Below are 27734 nucleotides of genomic sequence, written 5' to 3' on the forward strand. Positions count from 1 at the left end.
GAAAGAAAAAAAAAAAAAAAAAGAAATCAGCTGTTGCCACCAGCTAGTTAAAAAACATGTGCACAAACCTCATAAGACACAAAAATCCAATTCTGCTTTTAAAAAAAGTAAATTTAGTAAATTTTATTTAAAAAAAAGAATAAAAGAAAATACATCTGGGAACTCAAGCTATTGCTAGATTAAAAAAAAACTTACAAGGATTAAGCATCAAGAATAGCTTTCTTGAGGTCCAGTTTAAAGGTTACAAGCAAAACAAAAGCACCTGGGGTTAGTACAGAGGAATCCACGAGCAATAAAGAAATAAAGTAAATAAACCTAATCACATCTTCCTAGACATTTCCTGATCTACTTACATATCTGGGGTTTTAAATTAGTAGTTTCTAGGTATGATACTGATGATTTTTCATACCAGGACCAAACTTCTTACAGCATAGCTCTACCCTGTCTACCTCTCCCTAGGAGAGCAACAGACAGACAAAAGGGGAGTCTTGTTTCAATTTGTAAAAGTTCTAATCTTTACATTGGCTCTTTTGGCCAGGTGCCCACTCACTTTCTTTTAGTGCAGTGAGGCTTTTTAACCCTCTACGGGTAGATCAATCAGAGAACAGCTACTAAGAGAAATTTTATAGCTACTGGGTGGGTGTCCATGAAAGGGAGCTTACCCCCTTCATTTATCACACTCCCCAAAACCTGTTGCTCACCCTGAGTCTCTCGGGTCCAGGGCCCTTTTCACTGCTTGAGGTCCTGAGCCCCTCCCTCACCTTTCCATTCTGCCCAGGTGCAGTGTGTCATGCAGGGAGAGATTAAAAGGTGGGGCCTATCAATAGCCATCCCCACCCCCTCACTTCCTGCAGTCTCCCCTTCTGACTGTAATTCTTCTCCATCTTCCATGACTGCTGCTGGGCCCCAGGGGCAGAAGTGTCCCTGGCAGTGCCCTTCTGACATGCACCCCTGGGGGCAGGGGCTAGCAAGGAGAGAACAGGCCAACTGGCATTTTGCAGGGAGGGGTAATAATTTCTGCTGAAGGGGGAGGAAGGTTAAAAACTCTTTGGGGAGCACCCCTTATACTCCCCCTACTGAAATATTTTGCTCCCCCCCCATCTCCTCATTGCTCCCCAGTCCCCCTTGTGTCCTGCTGGTTACCTTCCTGCTGAGGGGCAAGGCAGTTGTGTGCCGCTCCAGGGTGACATCTGTCACAAGTGGCAAAGCCCAGCATCTTCCCAGCAATGGGAGCACGTGCAGGGTGGCCTTCCCTGGGAGCAGGTGCAGGGTGGTAGTGGGGGGCTGGGGCATGGGAGCACGTGGGAGGGGGGCTCTGACCTGGGAGCATGTGCAGGGTGGTAGTGGGGGGCTGGGGCGTAGGAGCACGTTTGGGGGGGGCGGCCTGGGAGCAGGTGCAGGATGGCGTAGGGGGCTTGACATGGGGTCGGTGAGTAAAGCTGGCCGCGCTCCCCGGCCCGGGACAGTCCTGCTTCCTCAGGGCAAGAGGGGAGCATCTCTCTGCGGCTAGCAGCAGCGGGCCCGGGGCTGGGCTCCTCCCTGCTCTACCCCCTGCATGGGGCTCCCATTGGTGAGAAATATCGCACGGAGCCTGCCCCTAACTTGGCCGCTGTGCTTTAAGCGCGGCCCGAGGGGGAAGCTGAATAAGGGGCTTTCGCCCGCCCACCGCTCAGGATTTCCAGTAAGGCCAAGGCCAGGCGGCTCTGCCTGCCCCTTGCCCAGCCCCTCACTAAACCGCCGCTGTGCCCTGGGGGCTGCCGGGCTGGACCCCCTGCCTCCAGCTTCTCGGGCCGCAGAGAGAGGGCGGGAACAGCGTTGGACCTACAAGTCACTCGCTCGGCTCCCAACTGCAGGGGCTGCTCCCCAGACTGAGCCCGGCACGCTGCCGGGGCTGGCGGCTGTAACCTGGCCGCGCTCTGCGGGGAGCCATGCGGATCTGGGAGAGGCTGAGTTTGGGGCTCGCCTCAAGAGTGGCTCCCGTGTGGGCTGCCCTGCTCCTTCTCCTGGGCTGTTACACGAGGACTGCCCGCGCCTACAACCTAGACACACAGCACCCCGTGGTCTTCCAGGGGCTCAGTGGGACATTATTTGGCTATTCGGTTGTCCTGCACAGTCATGGCACTAGTAGATGGTAAGTATCACTCGCTCGCCAGGCGACTTCTCCGCTCTCTGTAACTCTGTCTGCTGGGAAACCTTTGGGAACTTTCCTAACAGCAGTCAACCAACTAGCACCATTCCGGTCATCGCTGGTTTTGCTGGTCTGACTTGGCAATGACTGCCGCCCGGCTGCTCACGTTCTAATCTAAGGCACCCCGAGGAAAGGTTTTGCTTTGTGGGTGTCGGTGAGTCACTCAGTGGGAGCTTCCCAAGAACTTCTTCCAGGGACAGCTTCAAATCTGAACCGCTTTCAAGTTGTCCCAGCTCGCGTAATCCTGCATGCGATTAAAGTTACAGTAACTTTTTGGCTACTCCATTACATGGGGCATCCACTTACAGCATTCCCGCTGCAAAGAAACCGAGGAAGTTGGGAAGCAATTTCTTTTCGTTTGCCGTTACACAGTTGCGTATTGCAAACGTTTGCACCCTGGCTGCAGAAGAGCATGAAGCTCGTTTCTAATTCTCCTGGGTACTGGGGGGCGAGGGGTTGCCTTTTAGTGTTTGCATTTCTGTTGACAGGGTTTTTTTTTTTTTCTTTTTTCTTTCTTTCTCTCTCTCTCTCTCTTCTCACTTTCAGGTTGGTTGTGGGAGCCCCTAAAGCCAACTGGTTGGCAAATAGCTCTGTGGTCAATCCAGGTGCAATTTTCAGATGCAGGATTGGGAGCAACCCCAGTGGGACTTGTGAACAGCTCCAGCTGGGTGAGTTGAATGGTGTTTGACCTGAAGATGATGTTACAACTTCAGCAAAGAACTCCAAGCTTGCTTGCCACTTATAGTTGAATACAGAAGCTAGCCATCCACTACAACACTCTTATTTAGAAGAAGCGAAGTGCACACTTATGTTCCCTTGATTCCTCAACAGTTATAAATGACAGAATAAACAACTAATAGAATTTTCCCCAAAGCATGGAGAAATATTGGATTGTCTCAATAAATGTTCCTCCCTCCACTATTTTGCAAATACTTTCAAACCATCTTAGTAGCTATTTATCTTTGCAAAACCTGTACAACATAGCCCAGTTTTGATCTGACTAAACAAACCTCCTTCAACTTATACCACTGCTTGCAATAATACAAGAACCTAGAGATTTCCTCTATATGCTTATTTCACATTTTTATGTCTCATTTTGTTATTTCAGAAATTAGCATTTATATTTACTATTCAGTAATATAAAAGATCAATGCTTTTATAAATTTAGATTAAATTATTTAAAATATAAATCCTAAAAAATCTAGATTTTAAAAAAAGCTGTCTTTTTCTTACCAATAGAAAGGAATACAATAGATTAGATTTAGATTTAAACATTAGATTTAAAAAAATGAATTAACCCTACACTGAAATGACCATTCCCATCTTTATATTTATTTTTCTTTCCATATTTTGATTTCAGCATGTATGATTCCAAAGGCTTGTGAGAATTTAAATTAAACCTCTGTTATTCCCCCACCCCACCCCGAGAAAGTAGTTCAATCTTCTGAACTGAAGGCAACTGTAATTAAAGTCAATGGGGAAAAGAAAAAAAGTTTCTAAATTATGCTCTGGAGTTTTTCTCTAAAACATTTCAGTTCCCAACCCATGATGAAGTAACTGGAATGTTTTTTTCAGATGGATTGCTAGTGGCATACAGGCAACTATATGTATCCTGCTCCAAGTATATGATTTTTGTACAAAATGCAGCAGTCCATCTGTTAAAGAACACAGGTTGCTGTGAACACATCACCCCCGTGCTCTGCCCTTGTCCTCCTTGACTACAGAGTCCAGTTCCATGTCTGAATCCTGTAATCAGAGCCATGCATGAAATTGCCCTGAGCTACCTGAAATATCTCTCCCACGTCCATTGTGATCCACTGAAAACATGAAACCCAGCCAATAGGGGAGGTTTGGGAATGCAGGAAACAGCTTTCAAAGGAGCTGGACTATGGAACTTGCTCCCACAAGACATTAGCTACCGTCAAAAAATAAATGCTCTTCACTTTAACTTAGCTTTCCCTTCATTATTCCTACACATAAGCCAATATTCCCACACTTTCCCCAAAACAATAGATTAATTAACCAAACCTATTTTCATATATGCAGAGGAAAAAAAGAGTAATTTTTAAATAGGGGATGGGGTGCTCCATTACTATGTTGATAGGCCTATATAGGTAAATAGGTAGATATATGAGAGGGTGAGAGGAAAGAGAATGAGTTTTTATTTGAACAACAAAACATATTCTACTCCACAATGATCCAATGGCTAGAAGTTGAGTCTAGACAAATTCAGACTGGAAATAAGGCATACATTTTGAATGGGGTGGGTAATTAGATTGGAACAATTTACCAAGGTTTGTGGTGTGTTCTCCATCACTAACAATTTTTAAATCAAAATTGGATGTTTTCCTAAAAGCTATGCTCTAGGAATTGTTTTGGGGAAGTTCTGTGGCCTGTGTTATGTAGACTAGATGATCACAATGGTTCCTTCTGGCCTTGGAATCTATGAATATATCTATCTACAGGTGATTCTCTTTCTGGGGAGTTTGGCAGTGAAACTGGTTGGAGTGAAAATACAATAAGTAATCAAGAATATGCCTCTCTAAATTAACATAGATTGGGGTTACAGAACCTGAGTAACCTCAGGAAGTAAGAGTCTTTGTTTTGGCTGTAGTTGTTACATTTCTCTTTTTGGATCAGCACTCTTCATTTATGTGTCAATCCTGATTTGATTTTGTGACTCTATGCAGTAGAGTGAAGTGACACATGGAGCCACATAAGGTAGACAAAAAATATGTAAAGAATTTCTATAATCTGGTGGTAGTAACAGCAAAATTAAATCCCTGCTTCAGGTGCTCTTTCTAGATAAAGTGAGCCGGTACCTACATTGTGCCAAATTGATCGTTAGCTAGGAAAGCCCACTACTACTGCCTAATGCACCCCTATAATTCACTGAAAGAATGGAAAATGCTCAGAGCCACTGGCAGCATGGCTTAAGTGGGTATTACCTTCTACATGCTGTTTAGTGTTTGTTGCCTCTGCAGGATTTCTTGATTTTGCTTTTAGTAGTTTTGTCAATGAAGAAGAAGCAAGGAAGAATGAGTCCTTGATTGTGTTAAACACAATTACTACTGATTTTCTTGACAGTTAACAGGTTTCTGAATTGAACCTGGGGTGTAGCTAAGCAATTACAGGTTTAAAACTTGCCAAGGGCTATTCTTAAATGGATTTGGGGGACTTCTGCCAGCAGACGTAGAGGCTGCAGGAGGGTACACACTGATGTTTTCTGTCTTGTACTGCACTTCATTGAATGCTTATGTCACAATATAAACAGGACTCTCCACGTGCCACTTTGCTATTGATGACAATGGTAAATATAAACGTTTATGGGCATGTCTACACTAAAAACTTAAGTCGACCTATATTAGGACAACTTACAGCCACTGCAGTCATTAATGTGGTGGTTCATGTCCACACTATCCTCCTACAGTCAGTGGTGGCCGGTGTGCATCCTCAGCAGGAGCTCTTTCACTGACTTAAGGGGGCAGTGTGGGGAGCTGAAAGCCTGGTCTCTCAGTTCTGCTCGCAGCTCCTGACGGAAGACTGGCTCGCACCTCTTCTCTTCTCCCCACCCCCCCTCAACCCCCGCTGTCTGTTCCGAGTAGGAGCCGCTCTTGGCTGTATGCTCGAGTGGGGAGCCAGGAGCCTTGATGCAGTACGGCTCCAAGCACGGAGCCAGCTGGGGGTGGGGAGCTGGGATTTCGAAGGGAGGACTTTCTTGTCAATTTGGAGCCATGACAGCCAACAGTCCATGTAAGTAATGCAGCGTCTACGTGGACACTGCGTCGCCCTAACTACACCGACATAAGCCTACGCCTCTCATGGAAGTAGAGATATTATGTAGGTGTAGTAGGGTACTTACATTGGCAGGAGAAAGGCGTAACTATGAACTGACATAGTTAAGTCAACATAAGCTGCTTTATGTCAATCTTACTGTGTAGTGTAGACCAGGGCTAACTTAGCACTCATAGTGTGCTGTTAGTTTGGTTTTTTTAAACTGGATCATTTCCCCATAACACTAAACTGGTTCTAAAACAATCCTCATGTTAAAAAAATCCAAGCTATATAAAAAAGAACAGTTCTGCCATAAAATAAATAAGTTAACAGCCATGTTGGAGGGGCATGGGGGAAGGAAGGAAGTTAAATAAGACCCAGCTCGGGCTAGCCTGCTTACCCTCCTCAATTCAATCTTCCCTTTTATATATCTATGACTGGGGAAGGGGGACAAAGGTAGACAAAGGACAATTAAGTCTAACTTATTTAGGTATCTATTTTCTAGCATGGATGTTTTTGTAGATACAGTATCTTTATATGACTGAACTTGTTTCTCCTAGTTAGTATTTTTCATATGAATGTTCCGGTTCTGACCTTTTAGCACTGGTGGTTGTTTGCTTTGAAAATTAGTTATTTCAATAGGAGGAGGAATGGCCATTTTAATGAGTGTAACCTCAGTAACATTTGAAGTATCTACTCATGCAATGCAAGAAGCACTTTTTCAGAGAACTCGCGTCTTCTAATTATGAGCCACAGATATTGCAGATGTGCTAAAATAGTTATAGGAGGATTCTTGCTGCTGTTCTATGTCTACAACCAAGGTACTGAGTATTACAAGCTTTTGGGATAGATCCTGGGCCCTATTAAGAGTTCTCGTCAACAATCTGATGTGGCAAAGCAGCTTTACGAGTGGTTTAACCAGCTAGCTGCTGATTCTCCCTCTATTAGGAAATTTTTGGTTGGCCAGAGCTACGAGATCCCAAAGGCTTCTGGTGTAGGAAAGTTATCCAGAGCAGTCTTGTGCTTCAGTGATCTCAGCTGCCAGATCTGCCCCTTGGGCTCATGGGCAGCCAGGCATAACTTAGAAAAGCCTGCTCTAAATTATGCTGGATTGGTTTCCAACTGGCCCCATGACGCATGGGCCATGAAGGTACTTTCAGTGCACCTTTGCCTTCCCAACTCCTCAGCTGCACTCAGCGTATTTCACCCATAGCTGAGCATCTAGTCCATTGAATACAAAGGGCAGTGGAGTTCAGTGAATCTCTTCTCTAGTTTATGTTCAATTATGAATGCAGCATTTCATGAAATTCAGACTTAATTTACTGTGTTTTTGGTTTGTCAATAAAATCAAGTATTCTACTCTATAAATTTATACACAAACCGGGCTTTTATAACAGTGGTTGCACATGTGAGGTTTTTTTAGTGCTTAGATGTGTGCAAAAATACAAAGAATAAAGATTCAGGGTATATTATTTTAGAGTGATATCCCAGAAGACCTATCAGGGCCTTAATTCTGTGACATGCTGCATGCTTTTAACTTCCATTGAGTCCAGCTTCCTCCCCCACCAAGTTAAGATGGTTGTATATTATTGTAGAGGGATTCAAAATATAATATTCTTCGTTTTTAGTCAATGATATCTTTTATGTTCAATTTCTCTCAAAGTAAAAATTGAGTATGATCAATATGCCAATAACACTGAGAGGAATCAAGTTATTGTTCACAAAAGCAGTGAGTGATTTCATGCTTTTTAGCATTAAACAAAAGAAAAGCTATATTCCAGTTATAAGCTTACACAGCTTCTTGAGGTAGGGACCAGAGCTGCCACCCACAATTTCTCCCCTTAAGCCCTTACCATAATCAGGTTAGAACAAGTTGCCCTGTAGCTCCCCCAGGTGAAGGATTACAGTTAAAGACAAGGGAACATTTCAACAACTTTCTGCAAATATTTCCTTGGAGGAAATAAAGAATTTGTATCACCTGCGTTCACACCCCTCTTCTGTCCTCATTCCCTTAATATTTTAGTTAATGAGATTGCTTGGGGGCGGGCAAGGGAGAGGGAAGGGTTCACAGAAATATGAAAGGACATTTGTGGAAAGCAAACTTCAAACTCAAATGCAAGTATTTGCACCAACAGCCTGATTCTAAGACTTACACTCATCCAATTGGGAGAATGGAAACAATCCCATGTGACTTATCTCCAGTCAACATGATCCATACCAACTCACTTTTCAGATGTTGAACAGATTAAGTGAATTGCTACTGCACAATTTTAAGACCAAGAATTATTTACCATGAATAACAAATCACTGAATAATTTGAAATAAGTATATAAAACAATTCAAAGAGGCTCAGTTATTTGAGTGACTTGTTTACTCCTAATTATAGTACACAACTGTACATCTCTTCCTTCCATGTGCATTGATATTTTGGGGTCTCCTGCTTTGATACTCAGCATATATTGCTAACTGGATGTATTGGAATAGATTTATTAATCCAAGACTTGATGATTTGTAGGGGCTGCAAAAGGCAGGGGTCTGTATGACTTATATTTGACTATGCTGTTTACATGGAGTGCCATGTAGTGGGGGTGATACAGAGATATTTCTTTCATCTCTGCAATTTACACAGGCTGCACTTTTATTTATCTCACAGTGACTTTACAAGAGCAAGATATGCCCCTTTCCCCTGAGACAATTAAGTTGCAATTTCCTCTGGTGTTTTCAGCAGTGCTGTTCTCTGTTGTCTGTAAACTGATGCAGACTGTGCCGACTGTCTTCTCACTAGATTAAACATGGATAATATCATGCCCGCGCTCATCATTATATCCGTGGTATTAAGCCCACACTCCCTTAACCTCTCTTTATGCCCACAAGAGCGTCATATTATTCCTTCCTTAAAACAATGCTAGAAACTCTACTATTAAATAAAGGGGAACAACAATGAATCTTGAGAAGGAGCGGAGAGCAGGAGAAGAGTAGAAAACAAGAGAGAAGCTTCAGAGGAAACAAGAGATGGTGGAAGAGCAGAGGGCCAAAGTTTAGCGTCAAGGAGAAGGGAAAATAACCAAGTGGGTAAGGGAGAATACAATGGATGGGAGAAGAGGAAAGTGCTCTTTCTCACCGTTTCTGAAGTTCTTAGGGACACCTAAAAATGGGTGACAGAAGGGAGCACTGAGATCAGAGAAGATACAAGTGAAACCTCCCCGCCTCAGACCACATGACAATCTAGTCTTATTTGCTGTTCAGGAAAAACCTCCAAAAGTTCTTGGAACATTAGATAATCTGAGAGGCTAGCTTTCCTCACTCCTTTTATTTCTAATAAAAATATACATTGATTATTCTGAGACAATTCTTGTTTCCTCTGTACTGCATAAAGAGGCTATACATGGAATAAGAGGAGGCAATACATCAAGTCAATATAGGGGGATTTTCTTTTCAAGAAATTTAGCAGACACTTAGAACTCAGTATGCATTTGTTCAAATTTAAGAGCCCTTACACCAATATGTTACAAATAAATGTCAGCTCTGATGCATGCCCATTTGCCCCTCCATTAATGTCAATATACTGTACAGTATTTCTGTTAAGTATCAGGGGGTAGCCGTGTTAGTCTGTATCTACAAAAACAACAAGAAGTCTGGTGGCACCTTAAAGACTAACAGATATATTTGGGCATAAACTTTCGTGAGTAAAAACCTCACTTCTGCATCCGAAGAAGTGAAGTTTTTACTCACGAAAGCTTATGCCCAAATATATCTGTTAGTCTTTAAGGTGCCACCAGTATTTCTGTTGTTTTCACTGATCTGTATAGGAGCCCTCTGCTGGCTAATTTATATGTGACAGAAAGATTCTGTGTTGTGTTCGTGGATAAAGGATTTAGTTTGCCTTGGGACAGGTGAGCACAAGTCTTGTTGGAGTTTTTTATTCCAACTATCATACAAAATTCGGATAGAAAAATAGATATCTTAGTAGTTTTGGTAAACTGAGCAGCAAAATGCTATCTGAAGATATTGGACTGAAACACTGAGTACTGTATTCTGCCATGTACTCTTGCAAGTAAATATGTAAGAGAGACTTCTATAAAAATGTGTTTCCAAATGTAATTGAGCCTTTCAAGCAGAATATAATTTTTTTTAAATTGTAGTCCTGTCTACATAAAAGTATTCTTTCCACACACACCAACTTGTTGGGAGGAAACAAGAACTTGCCAAATATTTATTTGCAGAATTTCTCAAAGTCCTTCCATGTGTAAAAAGTGCTTTCTGACATTTAAAGAGAAGCAAACTAGCAACCACCTTTAAATAATTGCTTTCATTCTGTATAAAGAGTACTCAGTATGCAGAAGTTTGATCCATAATGATTTCATCTCCAAAATAAAGCTTGTAGTTACAGACATCTTATTTTACCAGAATAGGAATACCTAGTAGAGCTGATTTCTCAGCACTGCATCAAATAGAGCAGGGATCAGCAACCTTTGTCACCTCAGCCCACGCTGGTTCCCGCAGCCCCCATTGGCTTGGAATGGTGAACCGCGGCCAGTGGGAGCCGCGAACAGCCAAACCTGCGGACGGTGTGGGTAAACAAACCATCCCGGTCCACCAGCAGAGTTCCCTGATGGGCCGCATGCCAAAGGTTGCCAATCCCTGAAATAGCGGTATGAGTAAAGAAGGGGCAAAAACAGGAGATATTTGGCTCTAGTTTAGAATTCAGATCCAAATGCATCAGGAATTACACAAGGCTCTTTTGAAGTTTCAGATTAAGGGACTGGGCAAAATCAGCTGTAAGGGTGGGTTTGGATATGGGAGTCAATATGGTAGAGGATTAAGACCTGAAGTTTGAGTTCACTGCTAGATATGAAAAATTCTCCCATTTTGGATTCACTGAATACCTAATATTAGGTCTTAAATTTCCTTGTATATCAATGATGAATCTTTATAATAAGATATCATACTTTTTGTGATAAATTAGCTAAGTGAATAACAATGCCACTTTATTAGTACTTTCCTTGAGATCACACCACAGGGGTGAAGTCCTCGGCTATAAAACAAGCAATGTATTTTTTTAACAGGAGTGCTACTCATGTTGGATTTGTGCTCAGTTTCCTGATTTTCTCAGTTTCAGCAGTGATGATTACACAATCAGAGCTCAATGACTAATAAGTCCTGTTCACACCTAATATGCTGTGTTTGGATCTGGACATATTATATATATGGCAGCATACCTTCCTTTCTGAAAAATATGAACCATGCTAAATATCTGTACATGAAACTTCCTATACAAAACACATCTGTATAAATTCTGCTGAATTTACACTGTTTAATATAATCATCTAGTAATCAAGTTGTATAATAAGGAAGTCCATATAACTTTAGTATATTTCCTGTGATCAAGCTGATTGTCATAGCTTGTTTGGTTTCTTTGCTCCAGGCAATCCAGCAGGAGGCTCTTGTGGAAAGACCTGTTTTGAAGAGAGAGATAATCAATGGCTGGGTGTCAGCTTGTCCAGGCAGCCAAGGGAAAATGGAACCATTGTTGTATGTATTGCCTTAAGTACCATATGCCTTTTGTCATACTACCTTCACAACTTTTACATTTTCCTTTCACATCTCGTGTTGTTTTTTTTCTTTATATATACAGGCATGTGGACATAGGTGGAAAAATATATATTACATAAAAACTGAACACAAACTCCCTAATGGCGTTTGTTATGAAATCCCTCCTGATTTTCGAACACAACTAAGTAAAAGAATAAGTCCTTGCTATAAAGGTAAGCAGAGAGTTTGGTGATTTCTAGGGTTTGACAAGATAACATCCTACTTGATTTGAGGAAATAAAAGAACAGATATGCCCCTGGAAAAAAAGAAATGAGCTGGGGGTTGTGGACACTTTAAACTGTTTCTTCTCTGCCCCCTCCTCCCACCTGCCCTGGGTAGGCTTTCTGCTATCCAGGGCCTGCAGTGGCTTCTGAAGACAGAAATCTGGCCTGGACCAAACTTTCTGGTGAAATTTTGATCACTTTGAAATAATGTTGATTCAACAGCTGAAAAGGGCAACCAATATTTACTCAGTGGGCTGGTCCCCTGCAGGGCCTATTTTCTTTATAAATAGGCCAGTGCAGGCTCAGTTCATCTCTTTGCTCCATCCACCAGCTAGGCATATGGAGCACAATGTCTGAGTTGACTAGAAACAGCATCCTCAACTGGCTGTTGTTCCCTCTTCCTGAGCATCGGACAGACTTCCCAGTAGCAGCCAGTGCTGCCTACTGCCCCATTCCTGAGTCTAACACCTGCCAGGCCTAATCTCTCACCCAACTTGTAGCCTGCAGGAAGAGGCCTCCCTCCGTGCCCCTGTGCAATCTACAGGGGAACAAGAGTGAGAGCAGGATGGGACCCAAGATGGGAATGGTGGCCTCAGTGTCCCCCAGCAATCTATGAGGGGATCCCCAGCTCCTGTGGTACTTTCCCCAAACCTGAGGGAACAATACGTCAAAATATTTAGTGATCCTATCCCCAGTTGAGGCAAATAATCTGGCCTTCCCACAGAGAATGATGTAGAAACTCCTTCCAGCATCCATCCCCAGGAATCAAAGACAGCCACTGGCTGGATCATCCTTCCACCTCCCATGGTTACTGGGTGAAGGGAGTAGGAGGCGGGTAAATGACGGATGAGTGTACATGGGAGTGAAATGAAGGAGAGACTGAAGGGAAAGTGTTAGTAAAGAAAAGTAAGATATTGGAGTTGGAAGAGCATGGATATAAGGAGCCTTGCAGAGGAAAGACAAACAGACGTAGGGGACTGAGATTAAAAACACGAGAAAGGAAGGATAAAAAATGAAAGAGATGGAAAGTGGGAACAAGACACTGGTATATCCAAGGAGGAGCTCTTCCAAAAATCTAATGGAGCAGCAAAAGAAGCCATGGCTGACCATAGATACGAGAAATAGTTTGATTATTACAGCTCTAAACTGTACATGTACTGGATTCCCAGCAGCGATGCATGGCATAGGCATCATGAGAACTCCGATTAAAGTAGTTATTTCCATCAAAAGTATGGCTGGAGTTGTAAAAGGGGTGGGAAGAGGAGTGTTAAACCTACTAGCATTTGTTATTCAAGCACTGTGTATAGTGACGTTTCACTTTGACATGCTGTTTTCATGGACTGATATGTATTAAAGGAGATTGTCACCTTTTTAGAATAGCTAAATTCAGGCTTCAAAACCCAGCTCCAATCAAGTGATGCATTTTGAACGGGACAATTTTCTCAAGTCCTTTATTATTCTGGTATGAAGTTGAAGTCCATGTACTATTTCCAACAGTAGAAACCAGTTCTTGTTACTTATCTCTACTCTCATTTCAGAGAGCTGCAGAGGAATTCTGAAACTCTCTATTTTTCAAGATGATTGTAGACTTTAAATCATTTTTGCTTTTTATATTCAGATTATGTGCGAAAATTTGGAGAAAACCATGGGTCATGTCAGGCTGGGATCTCTAGTTTTTACTTTAAGGTGTGTATTAAAAAATCAGTTTCCTATTTAATTATTTCCTGGAGAACATCATACATTTGTGCATAGTCATGCTATTTCATCTTTTTAAAATGAAATTTATTAAAGATAAGAGTTTTAGGTATATAATAATTTTCAAAATGCCAAAACATAATTTATCATGGCACTCTATTTTAAATCCAAAATTCCTTTTTATTTTGAAAGGAAGTGAAGAATATAATAGAGCATATTTTTTATTATTCCATTCAGAATAACCTATTGAAAGAACTATTAAACACTAATAAGGCTTACATTCTGTATATAAAGAGCGATGCACTACAGTGTACATTTTTATGTTCTACCTGAGAATATGATTTCTAAAGTATTCTGCTGAGGGGGAAGATACCTTGTTTCTGGTTTTCTTTAAATTGCTCACCGCTCAAAGCTTTTAGTAGGGAAATAATAACCATATTTTAAAAATATAAAACATTTTATATGTGATCTGATTTTAATGCACTGATATTGAGCCAAATACATCTCCAGTGTAATTCCATTGATTTCAGGGGAGTTATACCAGGAATGAATTTGACTCATCATGCTTATCTTTAAGAGTTTAATACATAAACATAACACTTTTTTCTTTTCTCCAGGATTTAATTATAATGGGAGCCCCAGGATCATATTATTGGACTGGTTCTGTCTTTGTGTACAATACCACTGCGAAAACCTCTCAAGCTTATACAGATTCGAGGAACCAAGTAAAATTTGGAAGTTACTTAGGTATTTAAAATATTTTTTATTCATCTGTTTCGCTAATTCCCTGGTCTATACAACTGGGTGTGAAATGTCATCTTTGTTACACCCCAGAGTGGCAATATTGCAGACCTGTCTTGTGATTCTGAGTGTGATGTTAATCTTTTTAAAATCTCACTTTTATTCTGTGTTCCTCTACATTCTTCTCATCTGAATTGCCTCAAACATTTATTTCTGAATTGCTTTATCTTCATTTACAATAATTTCTAGTCGTGTTTGATTTAAAAGAGTGACAGTTCACACTGCACACTTAAGACTGCTCTGTTGGTAAGGATTTTGATCATAAATGGTTTGTAGACTTCACTCAGCACTACAGTAAGCAGATTTCATGCAATATTTAAATATGTTTAATAACAGGCTCAATTATGGCTTTGCCATGAACTTAGAGTAAGGGGTTGTTTGTTACTGTCCTTCCCCATGGACAGCTGGGAGGGGGACTGTGACTCAAACAGTCACAGGCTTCCTTCTGCTGCTCCAGGGAAGGAGTAAACTGCAGTAGGTCTCTGTACTGAACAGCGCACACATGTTTCCCAAAGCACTGGTGCAGCTATCCTGGCCGGCAGGTTGGGGCAGCAGAGAAGGTCTGCCCAGTCCCCACCTCAATACATCCCATCCTGCCAACCATCTGAGAGTCCCCCCCTGGACTGCTTCTCCTGTGGTGCCCCTTCATGCCATGCTAGCTGAGTCACAATTTATTCCTTGCCCTGGGTTTCCAAGTGTGTCCAATCTCCTTGGGGGGAGGGATAGCTCAGTAGTTTGGGCATTGGCCTGCTAAACCCAGGGTTGTGAGTTCAATCCTTGAGGGGGGTCACTTAGGGATCTGGAGCAAAATCAGTACTTGGTCCTGCTAGTGAAGGCAGGGGGCTGGACTCAATGACCTTTCAAGGTCCCTTCCAGTTCTAGGAGATAGGATTTATTTATATTTCTGTCTTTTAGGTTGCAGTTTCTTCAGGGCTGATTCTGAAGTCATTTTGTATATTTTTACAGTGCTAAGCACATTGTCAGCACATAAATAACAATAGTATTACCAATTGAGGAAAGTATATTTTGTGACCAGCATACAATTCAAAACAGACTACTGTAATTAATCTATATGCTTTCACTATCCTTTCTTCTGGCAGTGATCAGTGATTGGTCTCTGCTTTATAGAGTTATTGTTTTCTTAATAGCCAATGTGGAGATTATGGCAATCTGGAGTTTTACAGGAGAAGAACATGAGAAATGGGTGTTGTAGGGTTTGATTTCAAGCTGGAGGCAAGAAAGGGGTTTCAGTACCAGCCCCCTGAGGAAGAGAATACATTGGGAAACAGAAGTCAGTGAATAAATAATGTTTGGCAGGATTTCCTTAGCTGTACTTGAATAGCTCTAATTACAATAATAAAAACAGGATGAAATTGTTTTAAAACAGGATGTGGTCTCAACATTTTTAGCCACTTTCTTGGTGGTTTTAAATTATAATGATTACCATTTGAAAGAAGTTGGTACAGTATAAAAGATCTGAACTTAGGTATGTATATGAATACATTCTAGACATGCATCTTAATGAGTTAATTTATAATTATCAGAAGTTTAACTCCATCTATGCTTCCTCTTATAGTCCAGTATACATTTTTAATTGCACTTGGTCTTTCTATTTCCATACTTCCTGTAGGGTAAGCCTAATGGGGAAGTCTTTCATCTGCTTTTCAGAATAAGAAACAGAGTTCTTACAGAAGATGGATGATGAGAGGGATAGCAAAATGCCCCTTTGCAGTAATATATGTAGTCTTGAGAACTCTGTCTCATAATTACAGTGATCCAGCAAAGCACTTGCATGTATGCTTACACTTAAACACAAGTCAACCCATTGAAGATGCGACTTAGGTAGGAAAACATGTGAAGACAATGGGAATGCTCATGTGTTTAAAGTTAAGTACGTGCTTAGGTGGTTTGATTAATTTAGGCCTGAGGAGAAGTCTAACTATAAGCATTGACATCATACACTCTTGCAAGAAGGGTACATTTACAGGGGACATTGCTCCACCAGGCAAGGTTAAGGGTTTGTAGGCCTCCAGTTGTATAGGGGACATTCTGGAGATCTTAGAACATCTGTGTGGAGGCTCTGCCCCTTTGCATTGCTCTCCAATTCCCCCAGCAGCATAACTCCTAAGGAAGTTGTGCTATTGCTTCCCCCTCCTATAGCCATAGCCCCATCTGTCTGGGGAAAGATGGCACAAGGGAGTATTTACTTCCAAGGGAAATTTCTGACAGAACTGCTAAGGAATGAAGCCATGTTTAGTACCTGTCCCCAAGCCACATTCCTTCATGGATTTAACCATTTGGGAGTCCCAAATACATACTGTCCTGGTGAAGGAGCTTCTGAGAAGAGGCGGACAATGCCATGTTGGCTCCTCTTCCTTCTTCAGTTTCAGGGCTATTGAATTCATGACTGCCACTTCTTTCATCCCGTGTGCTTTAGGTCTGGAGATAGAAAGCCTTCACACACCCATTAACTAAGAACCCAATGAATCTCCCATTAAATATCAGAAAACTCCCACTGACTTAAATGGAAGTTAGACCAGGAGCTAGGTTAGGGAAATCTTGGAATAAAACTGACTTGGCTCCTCTAAAATGTACACCTTTTGATTCAGCTTATTTCCAGGTTTCCCATTTGACTGCTTCCCTCTTGTCAATGTGAATGAATGAGGAAGTTGTTAATCAACTTATTTGTGACTTGTAACATTTTGTCAAGGTTTTCTCCTGAGATTTTTCAGAAGTGTTCTAGCAGTAAAATGAACAAAACCCAGATGAACTGTTGTCCCAGCCTCAGAAATGGTTTTCTTAGGTGCGGAGCCTTGAATAATAAAGGCATAAACTTCACATCGTTTTCATACAACATATGAAAAATAATCTTCAGAACAGGGCAGAGACCTAGGACCTGCAGTTACCAAAAAATCATTAGAAATGAATGGTTTTTTACATTTGGACAAAACAAAATAACTTGAAAGTAAAGATCAGAGCATGAAAATTAAGGTTCATCTACTTAAGCTTATTTTTTTGTTGAATAAGTAGAAACTAGGAGTTGACCTTTAAATGATAAATGGTCTTGTTCACCCCTTATAGCTTAAAACATGAAAAGAAAATGCTGGCATAATGGGAACCTGAGTTCCACACAGTCATCTTGGCAAGTTAAAGATTTAAGGCACAATTCTCCTCTATGATATTGCGCTCCCTACTTCCATGGAAAGCTGATGAGAGTTCTGTAGTTACAAGGGGAGCAGAATATAAATAAATTAAATTACTCTCTGTCTGAGCTCAGCCAGTTATGTCCCATATTGCAATTTGAGAGGAATACAAATGACCAGTTATGCATAGCTAAAAAAAACAAGGCCCCAATCTTCAAATAGGTTATCTGTGGGTGGACTTTTATATCCCTATATTGCCCCATTAGTCAGGAGGGCCCTGCACAGATATAAAAGTCTGCCCCTGTGGATCCAACTGCCTGATCATTGCCAGAAATATTTTCTTGTCAACCAGCCAAATCTAATATCCAGGTTGTTTAAGAAGGTGCTCGTCACAAAAAACAAACAAACAAAAATCATCAGTAACAGTATTGTGCTTTTTTTAAATTGCAATACAATAGAAACCAACCACATTTGAAATAACAAATCTGGTGATTGCTTTGAATGATATAGTTTCTCTTTGAATTTTCTTATGTGAATGTTTGCATTAATTTGTTGTTACAACTCAGACCTATTTGAAAATGACTCATGAATCTGTGTTGTTAAATAAGATGGATTTCCATTATTTAAAATGGCAAACAATTGGAAAATGGAGGTGTGTTTGGCATCTTTTATGTGAAGTCTAGCAATTGGGAGCAAACCTTATTATTTTTATTGACCATCTTGTTTATCTTATGAAAACTTACCTTTCTAAACGTTTTGTTTATTATTTACCTGCATGAAATTGCACTTTATTCCTTCAGAGCTCATCTGAGTGAGGCATATATTGTATGAAAAGTAATAGACCATAGTTTATTGGATTGTTGACAATATGCCATAGAGAGCACCTCTAAAATTATATTCATGGTGCCTGTAATCATATTCACTGCATTCAGTTATGACTCTATTTCATTTACAGGATATGCTGTTGGAGCTGGCCACTTTCTGACACCAGCTAGTACAGAAGTAATTGGAGGAGCTCCCCAACAGGAGCAGACTGGTAAAGTAAGAGGTGCTTTGTTGTTGTTGTAACTTTTCCTCTTTGGATTGTTGCAATGGAAAGCTAAGAGAGTGGATTTCTGTGGTCCAGGGGAGCACAGAAAATTGGAGCTTCTCTGAGTTTGTGAGAAAGAATGAAAGGAAACACAGTGTGAAAGAGGGTCTTGCTTGTTCAGTCGTGCTAAGAAAGTATCAGGCAGGAGATATTGCATGACTGTATTTTATTTTGAATTGTGTGTGGTCTTGGTGCCTTTTGGGATTTCTCTTTCCTCTACAGCATATTTAGTATTTCATTTTTCTTACTGACAAACCGTCAGTGCAAAGAGTTGAATTTCTCCTATATTCTCTTCTTATTTTAGGCATACATTTTTAGCATTGGGACAAGGGCATTAAATATTCTGTCTGAACTAAAGGGTAAAAAGGTAACCTTTCATGTTATTTTGGTACATATTATAACTTCTTGTGTGTTGTCTTAAAGATTTGATGACTATTCACTTCTTGTGTGTGTCTGTGTGTGCACAGCTTGGTTCTTATTTTGGAGCTGCTGTTTGCGCAGTGGATCTGAATACCGATGGCCTCTCAGACTTACTGGTTGGCGCTCCAATGCAAAGTAAAGTCAGAGAAGAAGGAAGGGTTTATGTTTACATCAACTCAGGTTCTGTAAGTGTGTCTTCTTTTTTTAATTCTGACTATTTAAAGTAATTCGGTTTGTAGGACCAGAATAGCAGTATTTTCTGCTTTGTTACAGGAACTCTGACATGATGCATTTGAACTGCATGACTTACAGTACAACTATGTATTTTGCTAAAATACCACCATGAAAACTGGGATCTTAACTGAAACCTACTTTATGGTAGTATCAGGGAATATGGTAGAACAGCAGTATGATTTTGCATATGAATGTATCAAGTGCTAGCCACATCTACTGTAAATCTGGTGTTCATAAGAGAAAGTATTAAAGTAGAAAGATCAATGTGATTTCATAACTCAATATGCTAGTTAGTATGTTACTGTAGTCTATTTGCATGCACTCCGCAATTATATTGCTTATAACAGGGGTAGGCAACCTATGGCATGCGAGCTGATTTTCAGTGGCACTCACACTGCCCGGGTCCTTGCCACCGGTCCAGGGGGGCTCTGCATTTTAATTTAATTTTAAATGAAGCTTCTTAAACATTTTAAAAACCTTATTTACTTTACATACAACAATAGTTATATATTATAGACTTATAGAAAGAGACTTTCTAAAAATGTTAAAATCTGTTATTGGCATGCAAAACCTTAAATTAGGGTGAATAAATGAAGACTCAGCACACCGCTTCTGAAAGGTTGCCGACCCATGGCTTATAATTTGAAAAACAGATATTTTAGCTTGTTGAAAGCCATTCTTTTAACCACCAAAAAAGGGAACAGTTTGTGAACAGAATAGGCGATGCTTCAAACTCAAACAACTTGCAGCTGAGTGAAAGATGTGTAGTCACTAGTAGCATTCAGGAAAGAGAATGGTAGATCTCTTTATTCCCCATATTTTGGTAAATGAAATAACTGGAGTTATTATATATTGGTATTCATTTTTTCTATGCTTTTTAATCAGAGGTTAAAATGTAATCTCTTTTTCCATTTTCATCTGCTTAGTTTTAATTTGTTAATTTTATTTTTAGAATTTTTATGCTCAGTTATTTTCTCTCTCACATATGCATCTTCCATTATTGTTTTCTTACCACAATTATTGTCTTCATGAAGGGCTGGTTATTCCTTGATGCTTCCAAAGGTGCTTCCAGCTGTCCAAAGATCATATTAAGTCTATGAAATAGGGAGTGAACTGAGATGGAATGGGAGATGGGAAGATGGCACTCCCTTTTAGCATGATGTTCTTTGTGGCATTGCAGTGATCTGTGTGCTGTTTTCATGTAGGCTTTTTATTGCACACAGATGTTCACCATTACAACAAATTGTTTTCCCCTTTTTAAAGAACAACTCTAGTATGAAAAGCGACTCTATAAAATTACAGAGTCCTGGATATATTATATTTAGTGATTTACATAACCAATGTGGTCAATTTAAGGAGTGAGATTTTTTTTTTCTGGCTACCTGCCTTGCATTATGAAAATTGCCCTGGTATATTAAAGTCAAACTGGGCTCAAGAGCCAGCTGTTTGTAGTAAACAATTATGTTGATGATTCACAAGAAGAGAATCCAGTTCCCTCTCTCTGAGTTGTGGTGACTGTTCAGGGCTAACAAGCGTAAAAAGTAGTTAAAAACTTTTTGACTGAAATGTGCAAACGTGATTTTGAAAACACACAAGGATCAGGCCAATTTTACATGTTAATTTTTCAGCGCAGAGCCACACTTTAAGCTCCCTTTACTTGTGCAATTCATATACCCTATATCAGCCTTACGATTCAGAAATGTGAGTTCTGAGATAGCTTATGCACTGAAAAGGTCAACAACACGTCACTGGCAATCTTTTTTAATGTACATTTGTTTTTGTTTTCCTTTAGGGAGCAGAGATGCTAGAATTGGAGATAGAACTAGTTGGGAGCGACTCTTATGCAGCGAGGTTTGGCGAATCTATAGCTAATCTAGGAGACATTGATAATGATGGTTTTGAAGGTACTAATGAGTATATTTGTAATTCATGACAGCAATGTAATATAAATCTGAGGAGTGAATGTTTCAGGAGATTGCTAATGGATGAAAGGGCCTTTCGTTCTACACCTGTGTTCCGAATTTACTCCAGGTCCATAGTCATTACCATCTGATAACTCTTCTCCTGTGTGAAACAATAATGTTAGACCAGGTTGTAGTGGGTGGGTGTCCAAATTGTGTCTACCTGTCTCAGCAGAGAGGCCAAGGACTGAATGGATATGGAGGCTGAATTACCCTCTCACCTTTAGATGAAGTCTCTCCCTCCCTCCCTCATGTTGGTGAAACAAGGTTGCAAAGTTTACACTGCTGTTGCATGTACTAGACCTGCTCAGAGGATAGAGAAATTCAGTCTCTGGGGTTGTCAAGCCAACTCCTCTAAAGAGCACTGTGTTCACATTAAAAAGAAACACCAACATGCGAGCTCTTCTGAAAATTGCAATTAAAAGGTCTACCACAGACAGTCTGAGCGACAATGGTTTTAATGGTCTTCTCTTACTTCTCTTCTGTCTAAAATATCACCGTTCAAGAAATCTTCCTCCCCTTCTGTTCTGACCATGTCATCCCCTCCTTCAGCCCTTGAACTAGCTTAAGAAGTGGCTTTCAAACATTTGGTTTGGGTGGGAGGGGCTGCAGTCAGCTAAACCAAATGGGATGGACATCCCAGAGGACAGGGAGGCTGAGGAGAGTGGGCTAAGTGGCAGCACTCCTGTCTTTATACAGAACAGGAACAGTTCGTGTTTCCATTCCAGCAAGTCACGTGTAGATGGCTACTCTCTATCAGCAGAGCAGGCAGGCAAGCAGACACTCGATGTGTGAGGGAAGCGGAAGTACTTCTCAGGAGTTCTCTGATGGTTTCTTGGGTCCCCTTTATAAGCTCAGCCATAGGTTTTGCTTTTTTGTTCAAAGTTTAATCTATATAGGAGAAGCTAATCATGCCCAGGCCCAAGAACAGGCAACCTTTAATGTACTAGGTGTCTTTTTATCACATCAGATTCACCCTGCACCTACAACTTTGAATTTATCTCCTTTTATTCACTCTTCACTTCCTATACTTGTCTTGGTTCACTCTTCTTACTGCTCCTGTTATCTCACATTCTTGGCAGTACACTCTCTGTCCTGCAGCCCCCTAGTCTTGGAACAATCATCTTCTTCTCATCCTCTGAGCACCCTCTCTCTTCTTTCAAGAATCTTTCCTCCTGTGCTTTCTTCCTCCTTCACCATTAATCTGCATTTTTTCCTGTCCTTTCTTTTGTTTTATATGCACGCTCTCAGGACAGAGAAAACTTCTTACTCTGTTTAGAAACTGAGTTCTACCTTTCTGTGATTAATCTATACAAATGATGATGATAATTGGTAAAATATGGTATGTCAAATTAACATAATTTAAAGATAGGCCAGAAGTTTATGGTGTATAAAGAGATCATCATCATGCAAATAGTTATAATTTGTAATTCCAGTAGTGCCCACAATGTGCTAAGTGGAACAAGTTGTACAATCAAAAGCTGTAATAGGTAATATAGCATGGAACAGATAACATAATAGGTAATATGACATAGAAGGGGTATGATAAGAGAGTTAGGGGAGTTGAGACAGGGAGGAGGAGGCAAGGCAACTTAAAACTGAGGAGGGAGAAAGTGGAGGAGATATTTCCTGTAAGAGAAAAATGGACATGGCAGAGAAATATAAAAACAACTCTTGGATGATGAAAGAGTTGATTTGTCTATAGGAAGTGCAAGAAAAAAGTATATGAAAGAGCTGTTGGCTTTTTTTTTTTCAGTAGTTTAAAACCCTATGAATCAATTAGTCAAGTCAGTTGGATGTACATTAGTGAATGAGTTTACCCCCAAAGAATGTATGTTTAGTCTTAATTAGATAGCACAACTGTCTGTCATATTTTCATCTAGTCAGTAGAGAGATGTAACATTTTAACCATTGAAGTATGGATTAAATCAGAGAATTGTTCGACTGAACCTAGTCAGCAGAGACTTTCCTTTCGTGAGTTTTTTTGGTTTGGTTCCACTTATATTATTACACTTTGCAAAGAATCAGATTGTTTATGAGTGAAGCCAAAAATCTGTTCATTTCTCTTGGTGCATTTTGAACTGATGTACTTTGTAACTTTCTTTTTGGATCATTTGCTCTGGCTATTTAAACAACTATGTTTGTGATTTAGGAACTAGTCTATTGCTATTCTTTCGCATCTGTACTCCCCACTGGAATTAAATCATGTAGGCATTCAACATATTACTTTGTTTAAAGCCAGTTACCTTAATTTCCCTGTTATATGCCCAAACAAGCATGTTAATGAGATGTTAAGCACATTTAAAAATAAGGAAAATTGACTTGTTTTAGACAAAGTAATAGCGTATGGCATGTGTCTCGCAGCTTTAATAGTTGTGGGAACAACAGAGGGCAGCAAAATTATCATAGTTTTAGCAATGGGAGGAGATCTTTTCTTTTTAAGGGACATAGCCAAAATGACCAATCGCCCCTTATTACCGTTTAAAAATTAAATTTAACCTCTCTGTAACTTGGCGCAACTGCATTGACTTTGATGGAAGTAGTGTTTGAACTGGACAACTTGAATGTGGAACTTTTAGTGTGCACTTGCAAGCTCCATGTGGCCAGCTAATGAACACCAGAATTTACCCCTCGTTAGCATGAACTAATGCACTGTGCAGACAAACCCTTCCCAGCTGAAGGGCTGTTCTCTTCACACTTAGACTGAGTCCCCATCTCATCTGTTGTCACTAAAGTCACTGTACCTCAGAATAACCATATCTAGACAGGCATTCAGGCTGAACTGTTAGTGTAAAACAGGGCAGAAAACATACAGAAGCAGTACTATTGATACAGCTCTTTCTTTAAATCCTGAAGCCCCTTTTCAAACTTCGGATATTTCCGTGAGCCCCTCTATTTCCTCTTGGAAAAAAGGCAAGAGCAAGCCTTCACTCTGAAGCATTACAAAAAAATGGAGCTCTGAAATCAAACTTACTAGTGTGAACCATGTACTTGGGCATAGGTCCATTGAGCCTCCATGCAGGCGTCTATTGTAGCGTGTCTGATTACAGCATCAGGGCTACATTTGTAAATATTTTACACATAAATTACAGCTATAAATGGATCTTCATGTGTCATAGGACCAATCCAGTCTGCTTCCTGTGCTCTTGCTGAATAGGTTATAAAATATGGAACCATCATACTCATATCTGCTGGTTGGCAAGACATTTTATAAACTTGTAAAAGCAATATTTGATTCCTTAAATATAAACTTATCAACCTATACTGTCTCCCATACATGAAATATAAACAAATTCAAAATGAGAAAACTGTATAAAAACATTTTTCTTGTTTATTGATTACATATAATTTCCCTGTATTAAAATAAAATGTTTCTACAGATGTTGCCATTGGGGCTCCCCAGGAAAATAATCTAGAAGGAGCAATTTATATATATAATGGCAGGAAGGATGGGATATCTTCATCCTTCTCGCAGGTATGGCTTTCTTGATATTCTCTTTAAAAAAAACATTGCCCAGTAAAGTATTTAAAATGATTACATTTAAATTTCATTGGAGCAGGTTGTCAGCGTCACACAGGTCTACATTTAAAATGCGGCATGAGCACAGCTGCGCTGCTGTAGCACTTAAGTCAAGACGCTCCTATGCCGATGGGAGAGCTTCTCCCGTCAGCGTAGCTAATCCCCCTTTACGGGAGACAGTAGTTACGACAACGGGAGAAGCTCTCCCATCGACATACCGCTGTCTACACCAGAAGTTAGGTCAGTATAACTACGTTGCTTGGGGGTGTGGATTTTTCACACCCCTGCATGACATAGTTATGCCGCTATAAGTCTGTAGTGTCAAGCTGGCCATAGTGTATTTCTTTTTGTATTGCCTAAGGGACAACTGAATATATTTGAGTTTTTGAATTTCTGACCTTTCACTTAGTATGTAGTTTTTATTTTGATCTCAACCTTGGCCATTTTTGCATATACATATTCCCAGCGTACTATGCTCAACAGAGGTTGGTTTTGTTAGCACTTCCACTGCAGTCATATATGACAGTTCTGGGTTCATGCTCACCATGCATATTTGGATGACTCATCCTATTTATCTACTGTATGTGTCTGGGAGTCCCAAACTGTTTGCTCAGGTCTATTCAATGAACAGTGATGGGAAATCCTGCCTCTTTGCTACTCTCTATTTGGCGATTCCTCTCAAGGAGGTAGGATTTAGGTCCTTCATTTAAAGGGCCATAGCCGCCGTATAACAACTATATAGATCCAGTGGAGAAATCAGCTTTTTCTCAATGTAACAGAAATATCTGAATACATTGTAGTTCTCAGGCATGGATTATGGGATATAATATTTGAAACAAAGGAACCAATATTGGATTCAAACTTAATTAAACCGAAATCAAGAAGTGATTGGGATAAGGTGCAGAGTGGTTGTGCTACAGTTTCCCATTGGTTACCACCTAAAATAAATATTACTTAGAATGTTTGGAAAAGTTCATTTTCATTTAGGGCAGTCCTTTATTTTTCAGAGAATACGAGGACACAGAATCAGCAACACTTTAAGCATGTTTGGACAATCCATATCAAGTGGCATTGATGCAGATAACAATGGTTATCCAGGTGAATTAAACAGTCATTCCTATTCTTCCTGTTTAAAGTAGTATAAATGAAATTAAATGTAAGATGGTGGGAAACAAACCAGGCATGCTACTCAGTATTTCTAACATAAAATGAAGGAGCAAAAACTATGAGGGACAGGCCATCATTATAACAGTTTTGGAAGAGAAAAAAAGCAGTAAAGCTGAGGGCAAGAGGCAGTTTTTCTGTGGCAGATTAATTTCCTATTAGTTAACGATCTCAGGCTTAAAACTAAGTTTGTGGTACAGTAGAAGAGAAAATAACCATAATATCTGTTTGTAGTACTACTGTAGTATTTCATCCAGTGATGTCACAATTTGACATTTATTACATCACCATTTTCAACATGCAGTCACTAAATTATGGAATTACGGAATAAATTAGGAAAGAGGATTTAATGTGTCTACTGGCAAAGTCTTGATAATCAACAAAGGTATTAAAGGAAATGACCAGGAGTGAAAGGTGTAGCACAGAACTTGTGGCCCAGGGGGACTGAAGCAGCTCCCTGGAACCTTAAGTTATGGCAGCCTCTGCAAGGAGACATATGGGTGGCCCCAGTGCTGACATGCCCTGTGCTTGGGCTTGAGAGAGGCTCCTCGGAGGAAAAGCTCCTCAATTGTTTTAGAGTCCCTTTATGCCAGAGAGTCCTTAGGGAAAGTTTTACTGCATAAAAGCAGAAACTCCATTGCTAGAGAGAGACATAGCAATATTTAGATCAATGTTTCTCAAACTTTTGTACTGGTGACCCCTTTCACACAGCAAACCTGAGTGCAAACCTCCTTATAAATTAAAAACACTTTTTTTTTGTATTTAACACTATTATAAATGCTGGAGGGAAAGCGGGGTTTGGGGGTGGAGGCGGACAGCTCGCGACCCCTCATGTAATAACCTTGTGACCCCCAGTTTGAGAACCCCTGATCTAGATAAATGGTTCAAGTGAATACATCTATCATAGACTTAAGTTCTTCTGCTTTGGAGCCCTCTGCTTCGTTCATTCACTCTCTCCAAATAAAAGACTTTCTTGAGAGCCAGGATAAAATTTTCATAAGCGCCCAAGTTACATTTTGAAAAGAGACTTACACACTTAGGAGCCTAACTCTCATTGCAAGTCAATGGGACTTAGGCTCCTATGTCATTTAGACACATTTGAAAATTTTACCCTTAGACTAAGGCTCACAGAGTGACTTCACATTGTACCTTTATTCTGTCATGTGAACACTTTACATTTAATTTTAATGAGAATAATAATTCTGGGTTAGAGAAAAAGATGCAAATGCCTCTTATTTTAACTGAATTGTACTTCAACTTTAGTGGACTTTGAGTTGCAGCCTTAGCTATAGCATTAGCAATGGCAGGAAGATTAACATGAAGCTTTAACAGAAAGTAAACAGATACTCATTGAGTAATCTGCATTGGAAATATCAATGATAGATAAAGTATCTCTCTGTATATTTATTAGCATATCCCCTCTAATTAATAATGTGCAAATAGTGTTTTAATATCGTCCAAAAGGTAAATGTTCAGTAAGATACTTACTCCTGAGAAGTGATTCTTTTTGACTAATGATGCGCATCTATCCTTGTTTTTTTGTACAGATGTAGCAGTTGGTGCCTTTCTCAACGATTCTGCCGTGCTGCTGAGGTGAGGCTGATACATTTCAGTGCTTAAAGACAGTTGGACTTAATTGTAAATTATGAGATGCAATTAAAAAATGTGTAATGTGCTAGTGACCTCTTAATGCTCTTTATGGTGTTTTGAACTTCAGTCATTTAGCACTAGAATTTTATTCTACACTGATGTATTTAAGTAAACATCTCTGAGCAAAAGGAAAGTGACATCCTGAAACTTCTTGGAGCAATAAAACCCTCACATTCAACATGTAAAATTCTATTTTTATTCTTACCGTGTATAAGATAAGACACTATCATAAATATTATATTTGAAAATAACAAATGTGTGCAGAGGTAATTATAAAT

The 27734-nt window shown here is 40.1% G+C and overlaps 1 protein-coding gene across 1 annotated transcript in view; it reads left to right on the forward strand.

Annotated features, from left to right (window-relative positions):
* The first annotated feature begins 1602 nt into the window (after positions 1–1602).
* Positions 1603–27734, forward strand: part of ITGA4 (integrin subunit alpha 4) — a 56368-nt gene continuing 30236 nt past the window's right edge. Inside the window, 13 exon segments of the mRNA XM_034785766.1 lie at positions 1603–2131; positions 2735–2856; positions 11388–11494; positions 11598–11727; positions 13397–13464; positions 14091–14220; positions 18373–18458; positions 18812–18874; positions 18975–19112; positions 20954–21065; positions 24503–24597; positions 25650–25740; positions 27354–27399. Of these exon segments, the coding sequence (XP_034641657.1) occupies positions 1929–2131; positions 2735–2856; positions 11388–11494; positions 11598–11727; positions 13397–13464; positions 14091–14220; positions 18373–18458; positions 18812–18874; positions 18975–19112; positions 20954–21065; positions 24503–24597; positions 25650–25740; positions 27354–27399 (1391 nt within the window). The 5' untranslated portion in view covers positions 1603–1928.

Source organism: Trachemys scripta, chromosome 11, assembly GCF_013100865.1.
Source record: "Trachemys scripta elegans isolate TJP31775 chromosome 11, CAS_Tse_1.0, whole genome shotgun sequence".
Classification (NCBI taxonomy): Eukaryota; Metazoa; Chordata; order Testudines; family Emydidae; genus Trachemys; species Trachemys scripta.